Genomic DNA, 22,841 nt, shown 5'->3' on the forward strand with positions numbered 1-22,841 from the left:
AAACGAATCTCAGAACGAGAAGAAATTAAGAGAACAAAAAATTACCAAAAGATAGCTCGACAGATGAAAAATATGTACATAAAAATAATTGAAAGTACCGTAATTCTCCCAGCAAGCCCTTCCAACTCGCTAACTCCTTACTTCAGCAGTAATTGCAACTTTATATCAAAGCGCGCAAGAAGATTATTCACCCTCAACGATCAACGATCATCCGAAACAAGCGGGAATGTGCAACGCTTTCTTCGAAAGCTGCTCTTGTCCGTGTTTCGTTGCTTGATACCGACGACTATGTGCATGACGGATCACAGGCGGTCCTCGATGACCTGTTATAAGCGTTCGCGTAGAATTATCGCTTTTCGAGATTCCACACGATACGACGAAATTTATGACTGGCCGGTTGATTTATTTCTTTGCAAATTGCGATCAATAACGTTGCCGGGTTGTATCAAGTGTGAGGACAAGATCGCTCGTTAGAGCACGCTTTCAATTACGGAATACACATTTACCGGGCATAATATTAGTCGCCGCGGGATAAAGGGGAAAAGGTTGCGCGAGTATTTGTTCCTTCGCGCGGATACTCGTTGCTTCTCGGTTGCATTTTGATGCATTTTCACCGATAATTTATAACTTTATAACAGAGCCAGGCCATGTGTGATTAATGATCGCCTACATAGCTGAACGTACAGCAGATAGAAAGGATTTCTCGTTATAGTACGTGTTATAATTTCGCTCGATTTTTCTTCGTTTCATACACGAATGCGTTGTGCGTGTAGAGTGGCCACTCGGCTAAGGAACGTGTAATTATATCTTTGCTCTTAACAATCTTCACGGATGAATTTATTAAACCCAACAAAAGGGTAATTAGTTTTTTGGTTTTTAGAGAAAAGTAATGTACACACGTGACGCCATTCGATGCGAAGGTTGGTTATCTGCGAAAGGGTTTCCCGTGAAAATGGAATCATGTTTCAGTTAGAGAAAACAGAGCTATTTTGTTAGAAGACTAAATTTGTTAGACTAAAGAGAAAAAGCATGTTTTTCAAGGAATCTGTTTGAAATAGGAAATTAACAGTTTCGTTGGCTCAGCTGTGAGAATATCTTTTCCCCTTTATAATAGTTCAGAAATATGAATTTCCAGAATGCTTGGAATCACGTCGATATTAAAGGAGATTACAGATATCACTGTTTCGTTGTAAGAGCGTCGTAAGTAGGAAAAGTATGTTTTTCAGGGAATCTGTTTCAAGTAGGCAATTATTAATAATTGTTTCGTTTAGCGATAATTATCGCCAGATTGTATCGTTCTTATTATAAATTAGGATCAGTTTGTGCTGACTTGTAGTTTCACGATCATAGAAGATTTCGATTAAAAAGTTACCCGGTTAACACATTGAACGACTTAAAAAATGAATTCTTCGTTCTATATATATACACAATTACCTTCGTTTCAGGCATTAAAACCTAAACTACAGCGAAGTTTCTGAATCGCTGCTAAATTTTCTCCGCTTTCTAGAACTTCAGTCGTTCTAAAATTACTATCGAATTGTTGCTGCGCGTAGTAACTCGCATGGCGATCTAGTTGAAAGTTGTCATTGCTACGAATGGTTTGGCGACGCTCAACTTGCAGAATCAAAGTTCTAAGGGTGTATTTATCCGTCACACAGGCGCGCACAGATTGCTTGTGTTTTCTCACAAGCTCGTGGTAAACAACAACGGCGACAGGCGAATAAAGTTGGCGGGAAGCTGGGTAAAGTTCGACGCAAGATTGGAGGGAGACCGGCACTGTAAACAGGGGAATACAGGTGTCCCCGTTTCCATAACGTTCGATTTCCGGATTGTTATCAGCCGTGGGAAGTTTTGCGTATGCACGGTCCGCGCCTCGATATATTTCCCGCAAGCCTGTTATGTCAACGCCATGCTACACCACCACCCACTTAGCCGCCTACACTTCAATCTCTACCTGCGTTGTTTAGAGCATATAAAATGAGATATCAGATGCGGGAGAAACGTCTTTGCGCCACGGTACAAAACTGTTCAAACGTTGGAACTAATTGGAAATTTATTTATGAAATTTATACTTAACGTGCCAATCTTACCCATTGCTCAAAAGTTTTCTGTAATTTCTTGCTTTTCTCTTCAGAGATATACTGCATGTTTCACAAGTTATAACACGTAATTATCCATCGGAGAAAATATCAGAAATCAGAGAAGAATAACACAAAGACGACAATAGAATTTCTCAAACAAACCAGTCTAATAAATAAAATCTAAAATATCGAAAGTGTCGCTAATAACAACGAACGATAACGCGACGCTAAACTTACAAAAAAGAAATATAAATTTAGAACATATCCGTGCTAAAACTATATTTCTTCAGAGCTCATCAAAATATACATTTGGATAAACATTTGCAGTTTATTTATCAGGGACTCTAAAAATGATGATTATTATCTAACTCGTGACAGTAAACGAATTTATTGATCGTGTTATTGACAATTGTTCTTTATTAAAAATTAGTGTCGCTGATTGTATTTCTAGTTGTGTCGTTCCCCTAAAAAAAAAAACCAACCATATCTATAATTTTTCTTTTTGTTCAAACATGATTGGAATTTCAAGCTTCTATTTAGGTTACATTTCTTTATTTGTATTCACAGAAATATTTCTAAATGTCCACGTGCAATGATGAGCGCGACTAATTCTAAGATCCAAAGAACGAGAAAGAAAGCCGATAGAATAAAATCCGAGCAAATTCTCGCGAGCTAAACGTTATTGCGCTTTCAAACGGGTAAAGTATCTGCCTCCATTGGAAACAGATTACCGATGAAAAATTGAAGATGGATAGCCACGAGGTCGTTGAAAGAGGGAGAAAGGCATAGAGCGTTGGTGGTCGCATTCATTTGAACTGGCACGTTGCTATCCGCGACAAAGAGCTTTGAATTTGACGCGCACTTCGCCGTCTATCAGCGACAAAGGACTCCCAGAAGATACCTGGCGCGTCTTATCCGTGAAATTCACCCGACAAAAGTGTGTCAAGCTTGGTCCCTCCCTTTATCCTTACTCCGACCATTGTGTTTCTACCTTTATTCCACTTAATGCGACGCAGGATAGACGATAAAATGCCCGCGAGTGCTGGAAAATGATAGAACTAAGGAGTCAGCAACCGTTGGATGGAGAAGAAAAAACCGACAGGGAGACATAAAGGGATTCTTCCAAAAGAAGATCATTCGATACTCACCAGGCTAAGAACACGTCATATAAACTTCGCTCATGTTCACGTAATCGCGAAAGAGAAGTGTAACATTTGCTGCACACTGAATCACTGTAGAACATCTACCAATTGAGTGAGCAAAATTTCAAAAAGAAAGGCAACAACATAACATTCCATGCAATCCCAAGACCATCCTAAAATAGGAAAAAAGAAATAAAACGGTTCTTACAGTTTCTAAAAGACAAACCTTCTTCAGCTAATCTAAGAGACTTATTCAATTTTCATCTGAACTTGATATACTGTTCATATCGTTTGACAAGTTGATTGTTCTTCTCACAATATCGTAGTTTTTACACTTCGGTAAGAACTACGCTTAATGGGAGTTGGTTCATCGGATTTTTCACGCATTGTCGAATGCTAAGATTTTATGACTCAAAATAAGACGAAAATGAAGAATAGCAAAATTGCGTCGAAGGCTTTATCTTCGAGGCTATCGTGGCTGAAAGTTTGTCGGTTACACGTGTATTTGACAATTTTTGATTATGCTCTATAATTTCTAATTCTCGATTACGTAGGAGCGCACAATTGGCAGAAGGTTGTTCTATATGCGAAAGTAAGTCGAAAAAGCGAGATAAAATTTGTTCACTCGAAGTTTCTTCTAACAAAATTAAGTTCAGGTTAATTCTTAATTAAAAGTATATAAACTCACAAGGTGTGTCATCTACGCCTGCTAGTTGTACTCGTTAAGCGGTAGCTGGTAGAAAAATCAGCGAACGTATGGTGGTGGTTGAACATGGATTTCAATCGTGTTAGCAGAAAATGTTCCTGGAAACTTTAATGAGTTGGGAATCGTGTTTACTGCGAATATGACTATAATGACAGAAGTAAATTCGAGAAAGAGGTGATTATTACCTGGTGATTCGAGGTGTAAATGGTTTTATGACGAAGATTGATCTGTTAGGTTATTTACAAAGCTTTTGAGTATTTGACATTTCAGTTAACGTAAAACATGTATACTGTTTTGCTAATTTAAATTTGACGATTAATTTATATGAGATCCTACTAATTATTTTAACTTTGTTTCCTGCTAGAACTCATTGTGTAATATAAAATACATTTGTTATTAGACAAATTTTATGAATTATTAAGTTTTCTTTAATGATAAATTTCGGAGTTCCATGAACAATCAAATGACAATAGTAAAATGATTACTTTATAAGAAAATATAATTAAAATAATTGAAATAATGAAAGGGTGCATTTTGATAGGACATGAAAATGTTTGCAAATTATTTATTCTTGTAATAATTATGTTCCAGGAAAGATACGTAGTTTTTAAAACAGCTACCACCGATATCTAAATTATTTAATCTCTTACTATCAACAGAAATTCTCTAAAAGACAGTTCCCTTCCTAAGAAGATGAAACTCATCCTCTACATTCATTCATCTTTCCCTCATCTGCGGTAATACTTCAAAATACATAAAACACCGAGAATAAAATTCCGATAATACGACATTATTCTTCATTTGCACGTTGCCATTACTTTAACCGTCGATTACGAATCAGAGAAGAAAAATGGGGGATGATACACGCGTTGGAATTAGAAAACGATATGGAAGGCGGGAGGGAGAGAAGGGAGGGAAAAAAGTGACGGGAAGAGGGATTCAGCAAACAGATTGGAAAGCCAACAAAGTTATCGAACAACGGTAAAGGGAAGCCTGCCAATGGGAAAGGGGATGAAAGAAGTTTCACGAAAAGAAGTCGAATAATACTATGAATAGAAGAAAACCGGGGCAAAGGCGAAGGAAGGAAAATTACAGAGTGATCTCGAGGAAAGATAAGGAATTATTTGAAAGATACGTAAAAATGAATGCTGAAACGTAAGTGGAGAAAAGTAGTAAAGGGGGCGGATACATCGTAACGAAACGATATTAAAGGCAGCTTGGATTGAGTGGTGTGGAAAAGGAAAAGAACAACGAAGGAACCAAATAATCGTGGTGGGTGGCGAGGAAAGAGGGAGAGAAAGGAGAAACGAAACAGAGCGGAAGAAGTTTTGAAACGATTAGTACGGAAGAAATCGCAAACGGTGTACGAGATAAATTTCACAAGGAAAAGAATATCGAGAGAAAACTAGAGTAATAAACGTAGAAGTACGTTTAGTACTTCGAATATTGCTCGTTTCGTTTACAGCTTAGACATTGCAACGAACGTGAACTACTTTGTTCCGATCGCGGAATTATAATTTCTACCTCGAATTCTAATTGTGATTGAGCGGCCGATTTTCGTAGAAACCTCTGCTATTTTCGTAGTAAAATTAAATATAACGCATCATTGTGTTATAAATTGTCTGATAATTTACAAATTTCAATTTTAATATATCGTCGATTAATTTTATTAAAATCTTATAAATACACTCGATGTTAGAAAAAAGTATGAAGTATGATGTTAGAATAAAGAATGTTGTCTGAGTTTTTCAAGTTATAAACAATTCCATTTATAGAAATACAACGGATAATTTATATTCAACGGTTCCACTTTTTTCTAACATCCGGTACATTTATAAAGAATTCTAAAATAATTCGTCTGTTCACTAATGAATCTAATTAAAGTTTCTTGACATTGAAAAGCGTATATGATATATTCTGCATATACTCCTTTTATTTCAAAACTATTTATCATCGAAATGTATCAAAAAATTTTCGCCCTATATTTTATACATCCAGTTATATTATATTCAGTACCTCGTATTTTATTTACATTTTAAAACATGACACTGATTTACGAAATGAAGATTTTATTCATCGAACATTTCCAACACGGGTCACACGAAAGAGAATAAACCTGTTAATCCACATAGATTACCTTATTTTATTTATAATTAAATACCTTTATCTGATTGAATATTTTTGAACTTTCAACTCCTCATTAAAATTCTATCGAAATTGAAACGTAACTTTCATCCGGCGTAAGTGTCAATGCTCGCGATTTGATTCCACTGTCAGTATACACACGAAACACCACCTTAAAGTATACTCCCGTGTGTATAAGTATTTTGATACTTGGTATATTTAAGTGCGTTCTAATTACAAGATGAAGTTGATATTTATTAATCGCTTGTGTTAGGAAAAACTAAATTATAATATGTTTCGAAGATTTTCTTATAGAAATACAATCTATGTATTTATTCCTTATACATTTCAATCTCTTGTTTTGCTATTTTTTAAGTAGCTGATCCAGCATAGCGCTGGTAGCTTTAGTAGCTATACGCTATACACTTTCAAATAGCACCCTACTAATTTATCAATCAATATCAATAGTTAAATCAAGCCTAACATCTCTATCACAAACGTGACTCGACATTATAAAACAGTAATTCGATAAAAAATTATATTTAAATTAAACATTCGGCAACCTATAGACGCGAGTGTACGAAACTACAACATGCACTGAATAGACATAAATGGAAAATATAACTCACCAGGCGTTATATTAGGGAACGGCTGTCCAGGCAACGAGGGCGGATGTTCGTCCTCGGGTGACCGTTCGGACGCGTAACCTTGATCCTGCGGTTCCCCGCTAGCCAGTTTGCTCAACTTCAAATCGATGCACTTGCTAAACTGTTGTCGATGCCTGACCAACTCGCAATCAGGCTTATGCACGATCTGCATCAGTAGATCGTTATCTGTGGCGTCAGGGATGCGCGGTTGCGAGGTCGAAGAGTTCGTATCCGACGCCTTCCCGCCGTTTCTACTTTCCTGCTTCCGTTTCGGCAGGGTGCCCACCAAGTCGAGATCCGAATTTCGGTGACATCTGTCCTCCAGGGACGTGTCCCGAGTGTACCTTCTTGTCGAATCACCAGATACCGTGTCGACGCTACGATTTCTTCTCACAGAGTCGAAATTTCCGTGGCGACACCTCACCAGGTCAAGGTCACTCTGCTGGTACCTGCAACAATTATAGGATTTTTTAATTTTTTAAATGACAGAAACTTCCTTGACGATCGGTTCTGTCGTGCTTTCTTCCATTTACTTTATTCGGCTTACTCTTAGTCTCCCATTGATTTAATTTTTAACTTTTCCGAATAAGATGGAACATTTGTTAGATTAGTATAATAAGTGGATTACGGATTATTAACGCAAATTCACGCTTCTATAGAGACGCATGAAGGAACAAAAGCTAAGGAAAAATTTGTTTTACCTAATGAATATACAATAGGTGTTAAACTTTGCATAGTTGTATATAATTTTGCAAAGCCGGATATTTGTTATAGGATTAGTATAATAGAAAATTGATTTTTCAGAATGAGTAACTCGTACAGTATCATGGTGTCAATTGTGTAAAAAATTCACGAAAAATGAAGTAGTATTTCGTATTTCGTATGTTTCTAAAGAGCTCTCTGAAGATCCTCTTGTATTTAATGTCCATGTTTAATAAGGAAGTAACGTAAATATGATAGTTTATGTTTAAATGCGTTTGCGTGTAAGAAGATAATCTCCCAGATCAAATGGGATACAATTTCGTTAAAAGATTTATTATCTAAGTTTCCTGTCGTTCCATGAAATTTTCGAAAAATCGGTCAGTTTTTACGGAAATGCTAGGAAATAGATACCTTGCCATTTGCATTCGTTTATACGCGTTGTTGCAATATTCGTCTAGTTGCTGAGTTATTATGCAAATTGCGTAAATGCTGCAATTTTGCCATTACGAGACCGCGATACCACTTTTACGTAATATCTGCCATTTTAATATGATTTTAGTTGCGATGAAAAATGGAACCAAAATGTGTTTCTTTAATTGTAGAATTTTAAATAGTATCGTTACATTTATTCAACATTCCCACATAAATTTCTTCCTTTAATTAACTCTACACGCAACTGTAATATAGAACTAGCGTAACCACATAAATATTACTTTTGATACATCATACAATACACTATAAGAAATCCTAATTGCTCCTTTTCGACAACTATAGTAAAACCTAGTCATATATTTTTAAATTCGCTAAAGTACTCTACGAGACAGGTGCCGTAGCGTATGCAACAAATTCCAGCTCGTTTCAACTGCATTCTTAATATTTCGTTTCCAATATTCTTCGATAATCGGCATAGATATTTTGCTCTAAATTTGATCTATATGCGTATACCATTACTGCTAAGGAAATCGTGTGCAAAAGTGAGCGATGGCATACCTCCAAGGATCATTTTCATCGAGAGAGTCTTGCGATCGATGTTTCACGAGATCTAGAGTTCCAGTTGGTCCACCGTCTGAAAAATGTACGCCCAACGATCGTTTCTTGTGTGGCAGAGTTCCACCAAGATTCCCGGTGATAGTATCCGTCATTACGTTATTATTTTCCTTTGGATCGTCGTCCAGCACGTCCTTGTCATCTAGATGATTGGGCAACGAGCCACAGAATTTATATCTGCAAAGAAGCGTTACTTGTTCTGAATGTCTCGCGAAAAAGGCATAAGTGGCTCAAACGTCAATCTAAATTTTCATGAAATAAAATAGGCCAATTTAAGAATGTAACATTGATTTAAAATAAGACTCGAATGATAACAAAGATGATGAAATAACGAAATTGGAATTTTATTAACATTTTCATACAAAAGTAATAATGCGTATATCGTGACGCATAAAAGTAGGAAGATCTTTGTTATTATATTTTTAAATTACTATTATCAAAAGTTACCCTGTGTTTTATTTGAAAATTGTATGCTGCGGTTAGTAATTAAGAATGTTGGTAATTCAGAGAATTAAAAATGAAAAGAAATAAATGAGAATTCGTATAATCAAATAATTAAAATAAACGAAGATTGCGGTAATTAAAATTTAATTTTTCTACTGTACATATATGAAATTTGAAATTTAGTTTCCAGGTGCAGATTTTATTTATCAAAATAAATGGAATAATATTAAAAAATTTTCCTTCATTTACGCGAATACAGCTATTACTTTAATTATCTTTATTTTATAATTTTTACTTGAAATATCCTGTCATTTTACACAAATATTTATCTCTGTAATATTCATCTCTATGGTGTTACATTTTGCATGTAAATGTTATTTCCTCGTGGGACTTCCGGATATTAAAGATATTATATTGAACATATTTTTTAATCTAGAAATATTCGGTAATACGCTTTGATAATACTAATAATATATTTCAATATTGTATCATTTTTAAGACATTTTGTCACATATATATCGTGTCCTATATTGCATCATATTACAAATATAGTTCACGTTCTTTATGTGAGACATGAAATAACCAATTACCCAAGTCAAATAATGTTATTTAACCTGAGACTAAACAAGAAAAGCATATGTTGCAGGAAAACGCATTGTCGATGTTTGCATAATTCAGATAGTTCGGTGTTTGTTCACTTTCCTGAGTTAGATGGTACGTGTACATACGAGATTTGTTCTCACATACAGTGGGAATAACGGAGACTCGATTCGACGACAAAGCTATACTTTTTTCTTTTCCATAAGAAAAAATCTATAACAAAATTGGTTTAATTGGTTAAAAATATTTCTCACTTTTTTGTATTTCTAATTTAATTACAATGGGTAACAGAAGGTTTGTTTCTACTAAAGCTCTTCCTATATTTGAATTAATAATTTAACAAATAGTAGTTTAAGACTATTAATTTTAATAATAACATTACAATATTTCTGATAATATTTCTCATATTAATTGATCGATTAATTCTAATGTAGATTTCAGATAAAGGAAGCTACGGAAAATCTTTAATGTCTGCGTTTTACAGTATTTTTCGCAGAACAATAAAAGTTCGAATATTTATGAAAGAGAATGAGAAGTTTCATTACACATTCATTGTTCTACGTTAATTAAATTTTGTCAATTTTATGAAAATTTCATCCTATTACGACACAAAGTCGTATCCATTCATGCATAAAGACATTCCCACTTTAAAATTAATTTTAAACTCTATCAACGCGCAAAATACTGACGATCATAACGTCATTATTTTCTATCCTTCATAAGTATTACATTTCAATTTCCATTTGTCTGTAAAACAGAGTAACTCATAAACATACCGACAAATGTCACGCGATAAATTTCTGACATTATCGCCACTCGATTTGTATTAACAGTTCATAATCTTGACAAGCGACATATAAAGCATGTGGCTGTCACATGCTATCAGATATAGTCGTAGAACGGGTGTGTCAAATTTGCATTAATGCAAAACGATTATTTTTGTAAATGGAGTAGAACCATCGTTGTTCGAATTAATTAAAGATAAGCAAGGAATCGTTTCTTCTCTAGCGGTATAATCAATAAGTGATAATATCAATAAGATTATTGATTGTCTATGCACCTCGTTATAACTGACAAATAGCGCTAATCTTTAGTACGTTAATATTAAAACAGTAGCTAACACTACAACTGCATATAACATTTTTCCTAAACTATCATTTTTACAATTTGTCATAATATTCTTTCTATTCTAATTAACACTTGTCCATCATGGAAGGATTAACCCCTAAAATTTAATGGTATTAAATATCCATCATTACAGTAACTAATAGTGCAATAGGTAACAATAGCAAAGAAGGTGCAATATAATTGTTATATATTACACTTGTATTTAGCGTTTCTCTGAAACTGTTTTTTATCATCTGTCACAATATTCTGATCGAAATCACGACTAACCCCTATTATTATAACGGTACAGTCGTAGAAAAGAATTTTCATAAAGGGACAAATTGCGAATCTCAGTTTCGTTTCACGTCACGATTGTGTCTACATGTTACGCAGCTTGTCAGGCATGATGAGCGGTTTCACGACAAACTACGTGTTATAAGCTTTCGCGCCGTTTGCACGTGACACCATTTCCAATATTACAATATATCCGTCGTAAAGCATACGCGAGGACGTTCAGACCTTGGGAATTTTCAAGAACAAATTATACACTTTAAAACTGCGTAGACATTTCTAATCGGCCATAATTCTACTTAGCGTTATGAAGTGCCCGTGACAAGTTTCTCTAATATTCCAATGTCGTGTTCCTTATTCGCTATGGCTATTTAAACTCGTAACTGTTTCGTTGATCTTTCAGGTCAATGAGAGGATTTGTATTCTGGAATTTTATTGCTGTCGTTCCTTGTAATTTAATTAAAGAATTTGCAAGTTATGTTTCGAAAGTATTGGGCATTGAGTAACAGATATCGGATAAATCGAAACAGGATGAATAAATTAGAATTGATTAGAAACGAAATTGGTGTGGTTTACAGATCCAAAGATTAATCTTTGCTAACAAACAATTTTTGAATGTTCAGTAACAGAGAAAGTGAAGTAATCCTTTAATAGTATAACATATATTGTACTTTATATTTTACATTAATATTTTCTATTAATCTTAAAATCATCGTCATTATCATAAATGGGATCCATTTGTACTCGTATTTTCTTTATTTAAAATATTCTATACAATACAGTTCTGTACCTACAGGTTCCTTTCACTTCAATAGTTCTCTCACATAAAGGAATCATCAAGAAGAAAAGTACTTTCATATGTCGTTCGATATTGTTGCATCGTGAGCATGTTGAACAACAGCACTTACGCAAATGAGATCAAGATTCGTGCGCCTTTTAACCCGTGTCTCTCTGCTTTTTACCCTGTTCATCCCTGTTTCCTCGCAACTCGCATCCGTTTTCGTGCAAACGAGGATTTAATGGAAACCGCCCCAGTTCCGCGACTGACCGACCTTAAAGGGACTTTAAATTATCTCGCGACTAACCTGTTATGCCACATTATACTCCATGGTTGTTGGTTGTTCAAGCAAGGCTGAGCACTATCTCGTAACGAGGAATCTACGACAGCATCGCGCTTAATTCCGTTTATGAGTAGTGTTTCCCTTGATTCAACCTTGATTTATTACTATTTACTATTCTCTTCTGTAGCTAATTTGGATGACTCGGGGCATTTTCATTTATATTTCTTAAGTCCAGGTGAAAAGGATTATTTAGAAGTTTCTCAGATGAGATCTGAATGGATTTTTTAATTTGTCGAATAATTTAGAATATCTTTTGTTATCTTTTTAACTTGTATAAAGCGTAGGAAAATATTTGCCTACATATTAAAAATGCTTTAGAAAATATTTTATCAGCTGGTATTATTTCACTGGTTTTATTCCTTGCACGCTTCTGTTATACTTTTATTTTTTATTCACAGCGGGGAAATATTTGTCTATAGATTAAAAATGCTTTAGGAAATATTTTATCAGTATCTGATATTTTGCTAGTCTCACTTGCGATATTTCATGAATATGTTTTCTCTGTCATTTAGTTTTCATAGACGAGAGAATGAAATATTTATTTATAAATGAAAAATGTTTCAAATTTCCGATGATATTAAAGATCTTTAAAGAGTAACGTACTTTTTATATTTTTAGAAGTATCTGATAATTCGTAATTGACTCTCTTGAAAAATTATTTACCAGCTACATGAAAATGCTTCGAGATTTGAATACAAAGCAAATTATGCGAGGATGATTTAGTGTTGACGTGCAGCCATTAATTTCATCTTCATTAATATCGAATAGTTCATGTTTAGTAATCGACATGCAATTAATTTTGTAATTTTCATGCAGAGCAGTGAGATAATTACAAGCGCAAAATGAATATATTAATCTGTTATCGCTATTTCGCTTCACGAAATCACGATTTACACGATCACGATTCATATAATTGAAAATTATCGCTTAAGTGTTTCTCTGTTCTATAATCAGAATTGAAATTCACGCCTCGATACGATATTGCAAGTAATTTGTTTTACAAGTGAAAATATTTTCATCGAAATAGTTACAAATTATATAAAACTGTCACAATTAAAAAGAACAATCGAAAAATTGATAAATTTTATTCAACCAATCGTCTATATACGAACAAGACACTCTCTTTGTATAGGTGTACCGTTTTTCGCTCTGTTGTATTTTCTAAAATGGAAATAACTATTTTTATAACAGCTTCTGTCAAATAGATTCGTAGAAATTTCTCATAAATTCACGTTGAAATCCACACGATTCTACAAAAGCAATATTATTTTAGTAATTACATAGATAGTTTCCTTTCTTTAAATAAAATATCCTCTCTCTACAAGTTCCTCTTCAAGTTTCTGTATTTTTTGTCACACATCAACAAACGAAATGGTTTCTTTTGAAACAAATTTGTCTCGTTATCTAATTATCAATGTTTAGCAAGGTTCACTGGGGTTTAAAGTAACTGGGGTTAACTGGTGCTTGCCATATGATGAAGAATTAAAATTAAAAGACACACATCAATATTCTAGAACGAGGTCACGATACAAAAAATCAAGATGGAATATACAAGATTAACCCACGCATAGCTGTTGGAAAAAGGTCGTCCCATTATGTGATACGTCTAACAGAAAAATTACCGTAATACTTCATCCTATATCGCGACAAATTCTTTGCTGTTGAACCATACGTTACTACTAGTTCCACCTTTGCACAAGATAACGTAAAAATGTCTTATCAAACATTATAACTGTCAATGCATCTAAAAGAGATGGATCTGCCCAAAAAATGATAAAATTCAATCTATGATTTCAGCTGAGCCAAGTCAATGATCAATTATAATGGTTTCTGAGATTGTGAACGCCAATAAACGTCAGTAAAAAGTCAATAAAAAAGACTATTCTACAAGTCGTACTCTAATTTTTTTCAATATTTCTAAAGTGATAGCAGATGAATATCATTTTTTGTTAAATTTATCTATTATCGAGCAAAGTTGTTTTTCTTTATCATTGCACTATTGATTCAAATTTCAAGAAAGTTATCCACAAGTTGCTATCATTTTTTAAATTAAGCGCAACAGAAAGCGCTTCGAACTGATTTCCTTCTACCGGTTGCTCTAGAATCGAAGGCAGTAAATTCCGTACCTGTTAAACTGTGAACTACATTATTCGAAAAGAGTTTACAACTGTAGGCGGAAGCGCGTTGTAATTAAATTCATCCAGAAGATGAGGCAGTAAAGATAGTTGAGCAAAACGAATGCCTCGGTAGTTTCGCACGAGTGAAATCCCCTTTTGTCCTGCCTACAAAATTCTTCCACGCAATAAAAACTAACTACGTTAACCTGGCATATTCAGTTATGTCGGATGATTAAGTGATAATACGAAGCGCACGAAGAACGCGGCGTAACGGGAATGTACATAAAGGAATTTGTCAAAAGAACCAAGTTAATTCGTAAATACGTTTTAGAGAATACGAGGTTAAAATATTTCAGATACTTAGCGTTTGAAACGTTTAATTAGTGTAGGTAATAAATACAATTCCGAGTAAAGTAGAGCGGGATCGAAAGTAATCGTTTAACTTTGGAATACGATTTCGCTAAGACTATTAGAATGAAAAGAAAGGTAATTAGTAATTATATCCGAAGCATATATATTTATTTGACGTTATTGAACTCATAACGATTTAACAAACCGAGTCTTTCAAATAAATGCAATAAATGCGGTGATTAATGCATAAATGTTTTATTCTCGTTATTTTTAATTTTAAAGTGAAAAATAATAAAATTAACTGCTGAATAAATTGAAGCTGATTTTTATACCGTCGCTAGAATATAGTTCCTGTTATTAAATTAACGAAGAAAATAATAATTTGAAGTTTCCCGTGCAAAATAATGTACAAGCAAAGACAATTGTCGGATCTTTTTATGATTAAACAAAAAAAAATAAAATCACGTTGAGAAAGGACATTGTATTATGCAAAGATTTAATAGAACCGTTCCAGATTTTCAAAGTGGACAAAGAAGATATTCGGTTGGTAGATTTCATTAGTTTTCATCGATCACGTTCTTCTCGTGCTAACACGATCGAGACAGAATCGACAAGCATGTTAAACCCATGTTGTATGACTGAACGTAAGACAAACATTGACCGAATATTAATTAGAATTGGCGTGTTTGGGCAATAGTGTATCAATAGTCCATTTAAGCTCGATAACGCGGCTTGGGAATATCTTGCGAAAGAATCGATAGCGAACCGACCTCCTCTCCTTTTATATCTTCCAATCGTTCGGACCTTTTGTATCCACCGACTTTATCGTTAAATTAAATTCTGTTTGTTCTTGGCACGGTAAGAAGAACTCGACCGAATTAGAAACACGAAAAATCACTTACTCTCTCTTCTAGCGTTTCTTTCTCCGTTTTATAGTCCACGAAAATTTCTATGTACGTACTTTCCGAGATTTTTGTTCGAATACATTCCCGAAGATGATCATTGTTAATGTTATTTCGATTAATTTTATAATTCTTTCGAAAGTTGTTCGGTTGACCTGTTGAAAATTATACAAGAGTTTCCTTTATCAATTCGTTTGTAGCTTCTTCGTCGATTATCTTCTTTGCGCTTTTGTTTAATTTAACTACGTTTGTTATTATTAATTAAAATAAACATATTTATTACATATTTTACGAAAAGCAGATTGTTATATTAAAGAAAATATATGCCGCTCCGTAGTTAAAAAGTTGTTTACGAGTAATAGAATTTTATTTTAATTTTTAGAGTAATTAGAATTTTATTCTTATTCAGCTTAAGTATTGAAACGACGTAAATAAATATTTGATGCGAGCTGAAGTTCAAACGAGGAATTCGATCAAAATTCCATGGATTTGTTGTTTTATTATAAAGCAGAAAAATTTTTTGTGGATCTTGGTGAAATATTCTCCGTTACATTGTTTGTAAATTACAACGTTAATTTGTTGTAATATACTAAATTACAAATTGTTAAGATGCTCTAGATTGTACGAAAGCATTTAAAGTAGTAATTGCCAATCGTTAAAAAAGTTGGTCTAAAACTCTCAAGAAATAAATACTTAAAGCACGAGCTTAATTAGCACTCAATTACTACTTAGTTACGACAATTGATACAGTAACTTTAATTATCCTATTCGATCGTTATCATCCAACAATTTTTAAATTATCAGGAAATCTATTTCAAACGACAATTATTTTAAAGATACACAAATTTGCGCAATGGGGAAGAAAAAGGCTGAATGTTTTAAATCGAAATATTTTCTAACAAGTTTCACTGTTGTCAGTTTGAAGAATTTTTTTGGTATTAAACAGAGAGTTCTTTTTAGCTGTTTTGAAAATTAATGTATTATTTGAAATAATGATTATCCTAGGGAAGAGAGAGTTTTTATAGTGAAACAGTGGAGTATAAAAGCGATCAAAATCTTGAAACATTAAGGGAAAAAATAGATGAAGTCAATAGCGATTTTATGCGAAAATTTGAGAGTACTGGTTCGGTATTTGACTGTTGGGAAAAGCATGTCTGACGTCAAAGCAGTGCGCACGTAGTTCAATATTGGAAAAACTAAGCAAACAGGCCGAGAAAATTTAAGAGAATTTAATGCATTTAATCTTTTTTCATAAGCAAACTTAATTCTGTTTATACTTCTTTGAATGTAAGCTAAATAAACGTTAGATCATTTTAAAACATTCAGTTCTTTTTTAACCGCCCTACATAGATAATGTACACACTCGACATTATCAAAAAAAAAGTCACTACTTTTCAATAAAAGGTCCAAATTCCATTAACCTAACTATAACCAGGAAAATTCAGTACACAGAATTTTGAAGTAGAACGCGTTGTACGATCAAACACAGGATTAGTTTACAAGCAAAAGTACGTTCAATATCTACAATAAATATCCCAGAACATCGACCGAATATACGTCCTTAAAAGTTTTGAAAGTTTCATTCAAAATAACAACAAGAGACTCTATTAATAATTAATATTAACGAAAAACGAAAGAAGAATAAAACCATTACCGATTACTCCGATTACTCAACACCAAATCCAAAAATTACAAATATCATGCTCACCTCTCTCTCTGTGCGCTCGAACACGGCATTAGTATCTTGCCCATACTGTTCAATTTTCCTTTGGGATCGCACAAATTTCCCGACGACTGCGTTCTACGGCCGGTTAGGCCCTTTCCATTGTGTCGACTCAAATTCGACCCCATGTTGGGACTGTCGTTCTCGATCTGTGCCTCTGTTGTCCCCTCGGCAGCGTTCACGGCATTTCCGGGCGTGTTTTCCTTGTTCGGCCAGTCGAGGTACTCGTCGATGTCCTTGGCATTGACCTTGCAGGATAACGCCGGTGTAGCGGGCGCCGGTCGTGTACGCTTGCTACCTGGCTGCAGTTGAGGACGACAGCCTTTACGACGGTTGTTGGGCGATTCGCCGCTCAACGAAAGCCTCTGCACTTTCCAACTGTCCTGACCTCCGCTCGCCGGAGGCACGGTTACGACTTCCTCGCCTGCAACAATCATGCCATTCCGTTTTACGCGCTGCTCGATGACGTTCAGGGTTCACAGGTATCGGCGCTGAGACGCTGAATGCTTGCGAACAACCGTTACAGGCTTTTCTTTCTTACGGTTCTTGCGGTGATTTGGATTGAGTGTTTAGGAGGGAATTGAGTGGATGGCGAATCAAGAAGCAAATTGTCAGGGGGAAATTGAAAGGCGGAAGACAGGATGCGATTCAATGGCGAAAAATGTGTAGAATATTCAAAACGGAATATTTGGTGAGTGATAAGATATATCGTGAATAATTCGTTATGCTTAGCAAAAAACTCGTTATAGTATTTAATCTGTAATTTGTTATAATCGGAGTGCGGAATTTTATGCATTTAGCTATGAGGGATTTAGGAATGCGAAAGTACGTGGAATGCACGTAATATATAAAAATATATGAAACGAGCGCTATATTTCTTATAAACTTGGCTATGAATCCCATAGAGCTTAAGGGACATGGCGGAATCCGTAAAAACACATTCCACTTCTTTTCCACATCCCCTTAGGGGATGAATGTCGAAAAATCTTATCTTAGTGGCTGCTTACGTCATGGAAGCAATATGCAGCTAGAATTTCATGTTCCCTGGTTCACGAGTTTAGACTGTTCGTTGTTGAATCGATGTCAGGACGTTCGTTTTTATATATGTAAATAGTAAATGTAAATATAGATATTCAGAGTACAGTACACGTTATAATATTTGGTAAGTGAAACAAGTCCCTAACGAATGTATCTTACTCTTTTAGTTGTGTTCGCAAAAAAATTGGCAAATATGTATATTCGCAGTTTGATTACAATATCCAGCGAGTAACTGCTATAATATTTAGAGAATGATCGATTATAATATTTAGCTGGTGAGACAGATTTTCGTTTAAATCTCAATTCTTTGGCTGTGTTTGTTTAAAAGATGCGAATCTACATAAACATTCGCGGTATAATTTTTAATATCGTGCGGTTTGCAGGTCGAGTAGCTTTGGATTACGTGGGAAAAGAAATTTGGGAAAAGGTAATTCTGTATAATAACTGACAATGAGTTTCAAGTGTTAGAGGAATAAAGGACCGAGAGTACTTGAAATTAAAATGCTAGAGCTTTTTTGTCTGAATTTGATTGAATGTCTTTTAGTAATGTCTATATAATTTGTCTGAAGCGAGTAGAAGATTGAGAGAGAGTAAGAGAGAGAGAGAGAGAGGGTATGTACTATGTGGAAGATATATACATATAGCTGAATGGAATTGAGAGTGAGAGTTATTCTGCGTCATAGAGTGTATTGAACTTTATACTCAAATATTGTACGCTTAAGCTGTATATGTATGTATTTATTATTTTAATATGTTTATTTATTAAAAGTCTTAAAAGATGTTTTTGTATTTTATATTTACTTCCCCTAATTAGGAAGGTGTCTACGTATCAAATATTCAGGAGCAACAATTTTATCAGTTTTTAATGCCATAATTACAAGCAAAAAAAAGCAAGTAGAAACTCTTGAACAATTATTTAGGATGATAAAATACGCGATTATATTTATTAATAATAACATTACGACAATAACGCTGTTGTAATGACTAGCAAGTAAAAAAGTTATGTGTTTTAAATTATAGACAGTGAATAAAATCATTTTCAAATTATTTACAAAGTGGAAAATATCGCTTCTTATCTTAAATATTGTATTCAGTCCATAGCTACAGACGATTTAAAGCTGGGAAGCTATTTAGCACTAATTTACGAGATGCATTCCGAGAATACTTCATGTCAGTAACAGTACACTGATTGTTCGTTCCTCACAATCTGTTTCGTCGGTATCAAACTCCTATGGCGCTTTGAATGGGCCTGGATCATAGCCAGCATTTCGATAGGGTCATCGGAATATGTTGACGGCTTAATTCGTATTAAAATTGTTTCTTACTATATTATTTCTGCGGTCGTTTTGGACACATGAATTTAAATTCAAGATGCAATTAATTTTATTATTATACGCGAGTATCGTCATTACGAGAATCATATTTCATTTATTATGAATATCATTAATTTTATTTATAGCATTTTTACGTAATTCACATTTCTCGTAGACGTTATCAGATACTCTTTACCTTCATAAAAATTCAATGAATCGTATAAATTAAAGCCTACGATAAATTCAGTCGAACGAATTTAAGTAAAACAAATATATTTGTATCTTATTTTAGAAGAGAATTTTATAATAGTTTAAACATAATTACGATTGAAGAAGCACAATTTAAAAGCATCGTTCTTTCTCACATTTAAGAATCCTTATTAATGAAGATAGATAATACCCTCTAATTAATGAAAGAAATACATATAACATGTTTCGTTTAATTATTGATTCATTTCGAAAAGTTAGCATTTGAAATATATTATTCAACGTAAAGAAGCGCCATATCGAGATAAATTAATTATTCAACTCTCTTTAATGACGCCATTCTCATTTGGAAGAGCTCACGTGAAAGTAAACGTTTTAACGAGATACGCCAGTAGGCGTAGTAGATTTTTCATTTTCGTCCAAAAAGGCGAGAGGATCGTTATGAAAAATGAGGGACGGAAGCATATGGACTGAAAAGTGTGAAGGATAATAGGATTATTTAAAAGAAAATCTGGAATTATAAAAAGGGATATATTCATCTAGAATTAGAATTTTAATTATTTCGTTTGTAGAATCTGTGCATCGTTTTAAGAAGAATTTTGGCAAGACTAGTTATTCGAACCGACTATTCGACATTAATATCTTGGCATGAAGTGAAATTACTCTCTGTGTTATCTTTGAAATATTTTAAAGTTAAAACACTCATTATCTCAAGATATTATCCTTTTCTTTCTACTTTTGTAAAAAACATTACCATTTCGAATCAACGTACCATTTCTGTAGCTCAGAAATTACGTTGTCCTAAACACGATTAACGAGAAAAGAACGTCATAACAGCAGATTCTGAAATTACTTTTCACAAATTGTCTTTCAATTATGATCAATTATTTCCATTTACTATTCTTCGAATATTAATTTCAAACGGAATTTGTCCACATCTAGTCACACAAATCACCTTAATTATCATTCGATCGAATTAAGTTGTACTATTCAAAACGATTTATCATTCCAATTTCTCCTTCTTTTTAATTTATCTCTATATTAAGAATAAAATTTATCCAAACCTTATCATTCAAATCAACGCACATACCTTATCTATCGTTCGATCGAATTAAGTTGCCCTCTCTACGATTCACGAGAAAAAACAACGCAACAGAGTATTTTCAACATATCAGAAAATAATAGGATTCCTTGTTCCGTACGATCGTTTAAGGGCGCAAACACGCAGCGCGGCGTTCAAAGCGCATACCTTTAACGCTGCGTTTATCGAGCTCGATTCATAGGCGTTGCACGATATTGCGGCGAGATACTAATATCCATGGCGCACGAACCTCGTTGCATAACTGTATTATTAATGACAGACGTGGAGCGTACGCACGTGCGCGCACGCCAAGGCACGCATTCATCGAACGGAGCAGGAATAATTGAAAGCGGTGCCGCGCGCTGCTTGTTGCGTCTGCAGCAGCCAACTTTTAATTCGACGAAAGAATCGGCTGCGTTTCAAGAACCCGTTCCAGTGAATTGCGATAGGCGCGTCTAACTTGCTTTTCAAGTGTCTGATTAATGGCATCGCTGGAATATACGTCTTTTTAGTGGATATTTAATTCAGACGCTGTCAATTTATTTTAAAGATCGTGGATTTGTTAAGTGGAAGAGTTTCTACAAGGAACTGTGGTATTTGTAAATTAAATTTGCGAGATAAAATTAGCGAGTTCGTTTCGTCGATATTTTCTTCAATAGGAAATTTGAATGTTGCCGATTTATTTTGAACGATTATGAATTTGTAAGTGATACATTTAGTGTTTTTATGAGGGACTATAAAAATTTGTAAGATAAAATTATTGAATTCGGTTCGTTATACTTTTGTAGATAGAAAATTTAGATACTATCAGGCTTCGGGAAAAATATCAGTGGTATTTTAATTAACATTCGATTTACTATATCCATTACTGTGACGTGTTTCAGACTCTTCGTAAGTTTCAATATTTTGGTAAATAATTATATAAATTTGTGAATTTATAAGATAAAATTATTAAGTTAATAATATATCTCAGACTTTTTATTTTTACAGTTATCACAAACACGCAGGTGTTTTAGTACCAAAGTAATGATGACTTTTATTCAAATGAAAACCTTATTATCCTTGCTTGATAATAGTAATAGGACTATGTAGTTTATTTATTCTAATATATCTGAGTACATACACATGCACATACTACAGGTCGATAGTTTCAGTAATATAATATTATTCTATCTCTTCTCAACAGAAATTGGACAAAATGGTAAGATAACTCGACCATTATGATTCTCGGGAAATAACGTTCATAAATTTTTACTTATGAAATTACGTCATGCTTGTTGTGTACTATGATGAAGATACGGGTAGTGAATAGCTCAAAGAGAAAGTTATTCTTGCATTCGGACATTTGCAAACAGGAAATACTCCGGAAAGCGTTCATACTAGTTCGTAGAAGTTTTCTACGTAGAAAATATATATGTTGAGAGAAAAATCACAATTAACTCCCACAATTTTTAAATGCTAACGCTTTACTGATCGTTTATATTATCCAAAAATTAATCTATGTTATTAACTATTTTTATAATCGAATAAAGTAAGCAAGTTTAAATAAATTTCATCAATTATATTTTTATAGCACTTCATTCGGAAATTCTCCGTAGAGAGAATTCTTATCCAGTTTTCCGAACTCGATGTATCGCAAATTTGCTAAAATGGAAGGTTACACATGCTCTTGAGTTAGCAAATCACTTTGCAATTCCAAGTTTAAGTTTGACTTCCGGCGTTCTCGTAAGTTTATGACACGTTATGCAGAAACAGGAAGAAAGTTTCGAGTGCTCCGAAATTCTAATTAGAAACTGGGACTTTCTATAAATACATAGTTTAATTAAATGATCCCGAAGAAAACAAATAAATCAATTTCAATTTTCAAAACATACAGTCGATTATAAATCTTTTATATCTATAAATCGTTTAATATAACTTGCACCCATTCAAATGTTGTCTTAATATATAGTTTTAATATTGTCTTAATATAAAATGTGAGAATTTTATTAAAATTCTTTCTAATCGTGTAGAAGTTCTTAGAACACATCGCAATACCGTGTACGAAAAAATATTATGAGAAAGAGGAGACGATACTAAAAACGAACAGTAGACTAA

At 33.9% G+C, this 22,841-nt stretch overlaps 1 protein-coding gene across 3 annotated transcripts in view; it reads right to left on the minus strand.

The window, feature by feature from the left end:
- Nucleotides 1–22,841, minus strand: part of LOC139990356 (uncharacterized) — a 229,324-nt gene that overhangs the window by 52,666 nt on the left and 153,817 nt on the right. For 2 of the 3 annotated variants that reach the window (XM_072009566.1, XM_072009564.1), the window contains exons 2-4: nucleotides 17,091–17,529; nucleotides 8,393–8,626; nucleotides 6,683–7,149 (exon numbers count right to left, since the gene is read on the minus strand). In XM_072009566.1, the coding sequence (XP_071865667.1) occupies nucleotides 6,683–7,149; nucleotides 8,393–8,626; nucleotides 17,091–17,529 (1,140 nt within the window). The remainder of the gene's footprint in view (nucleotides 1–6,682; nucleotides 7,150–8,392; nucleotides 8,627–17,090; nucleotides 17,530–22,841) is intronic. The other variant, XM_072009565.1, reaches the window with a different exon arrangement.

This window comes from Bombus fervidus, chromosome 8, assembly GCF_041682495.2.
Source record: "Bombus fervidus isolate BK054 chromosome 8, iyBomFerv1, whole genome shotgun sequence".
Lineage (NCBI taxonomy): Eukaryota > Metazoa > Arthropoda > Insecta > Hymenoptera > Apidae > Bombus > Bombus fervidus.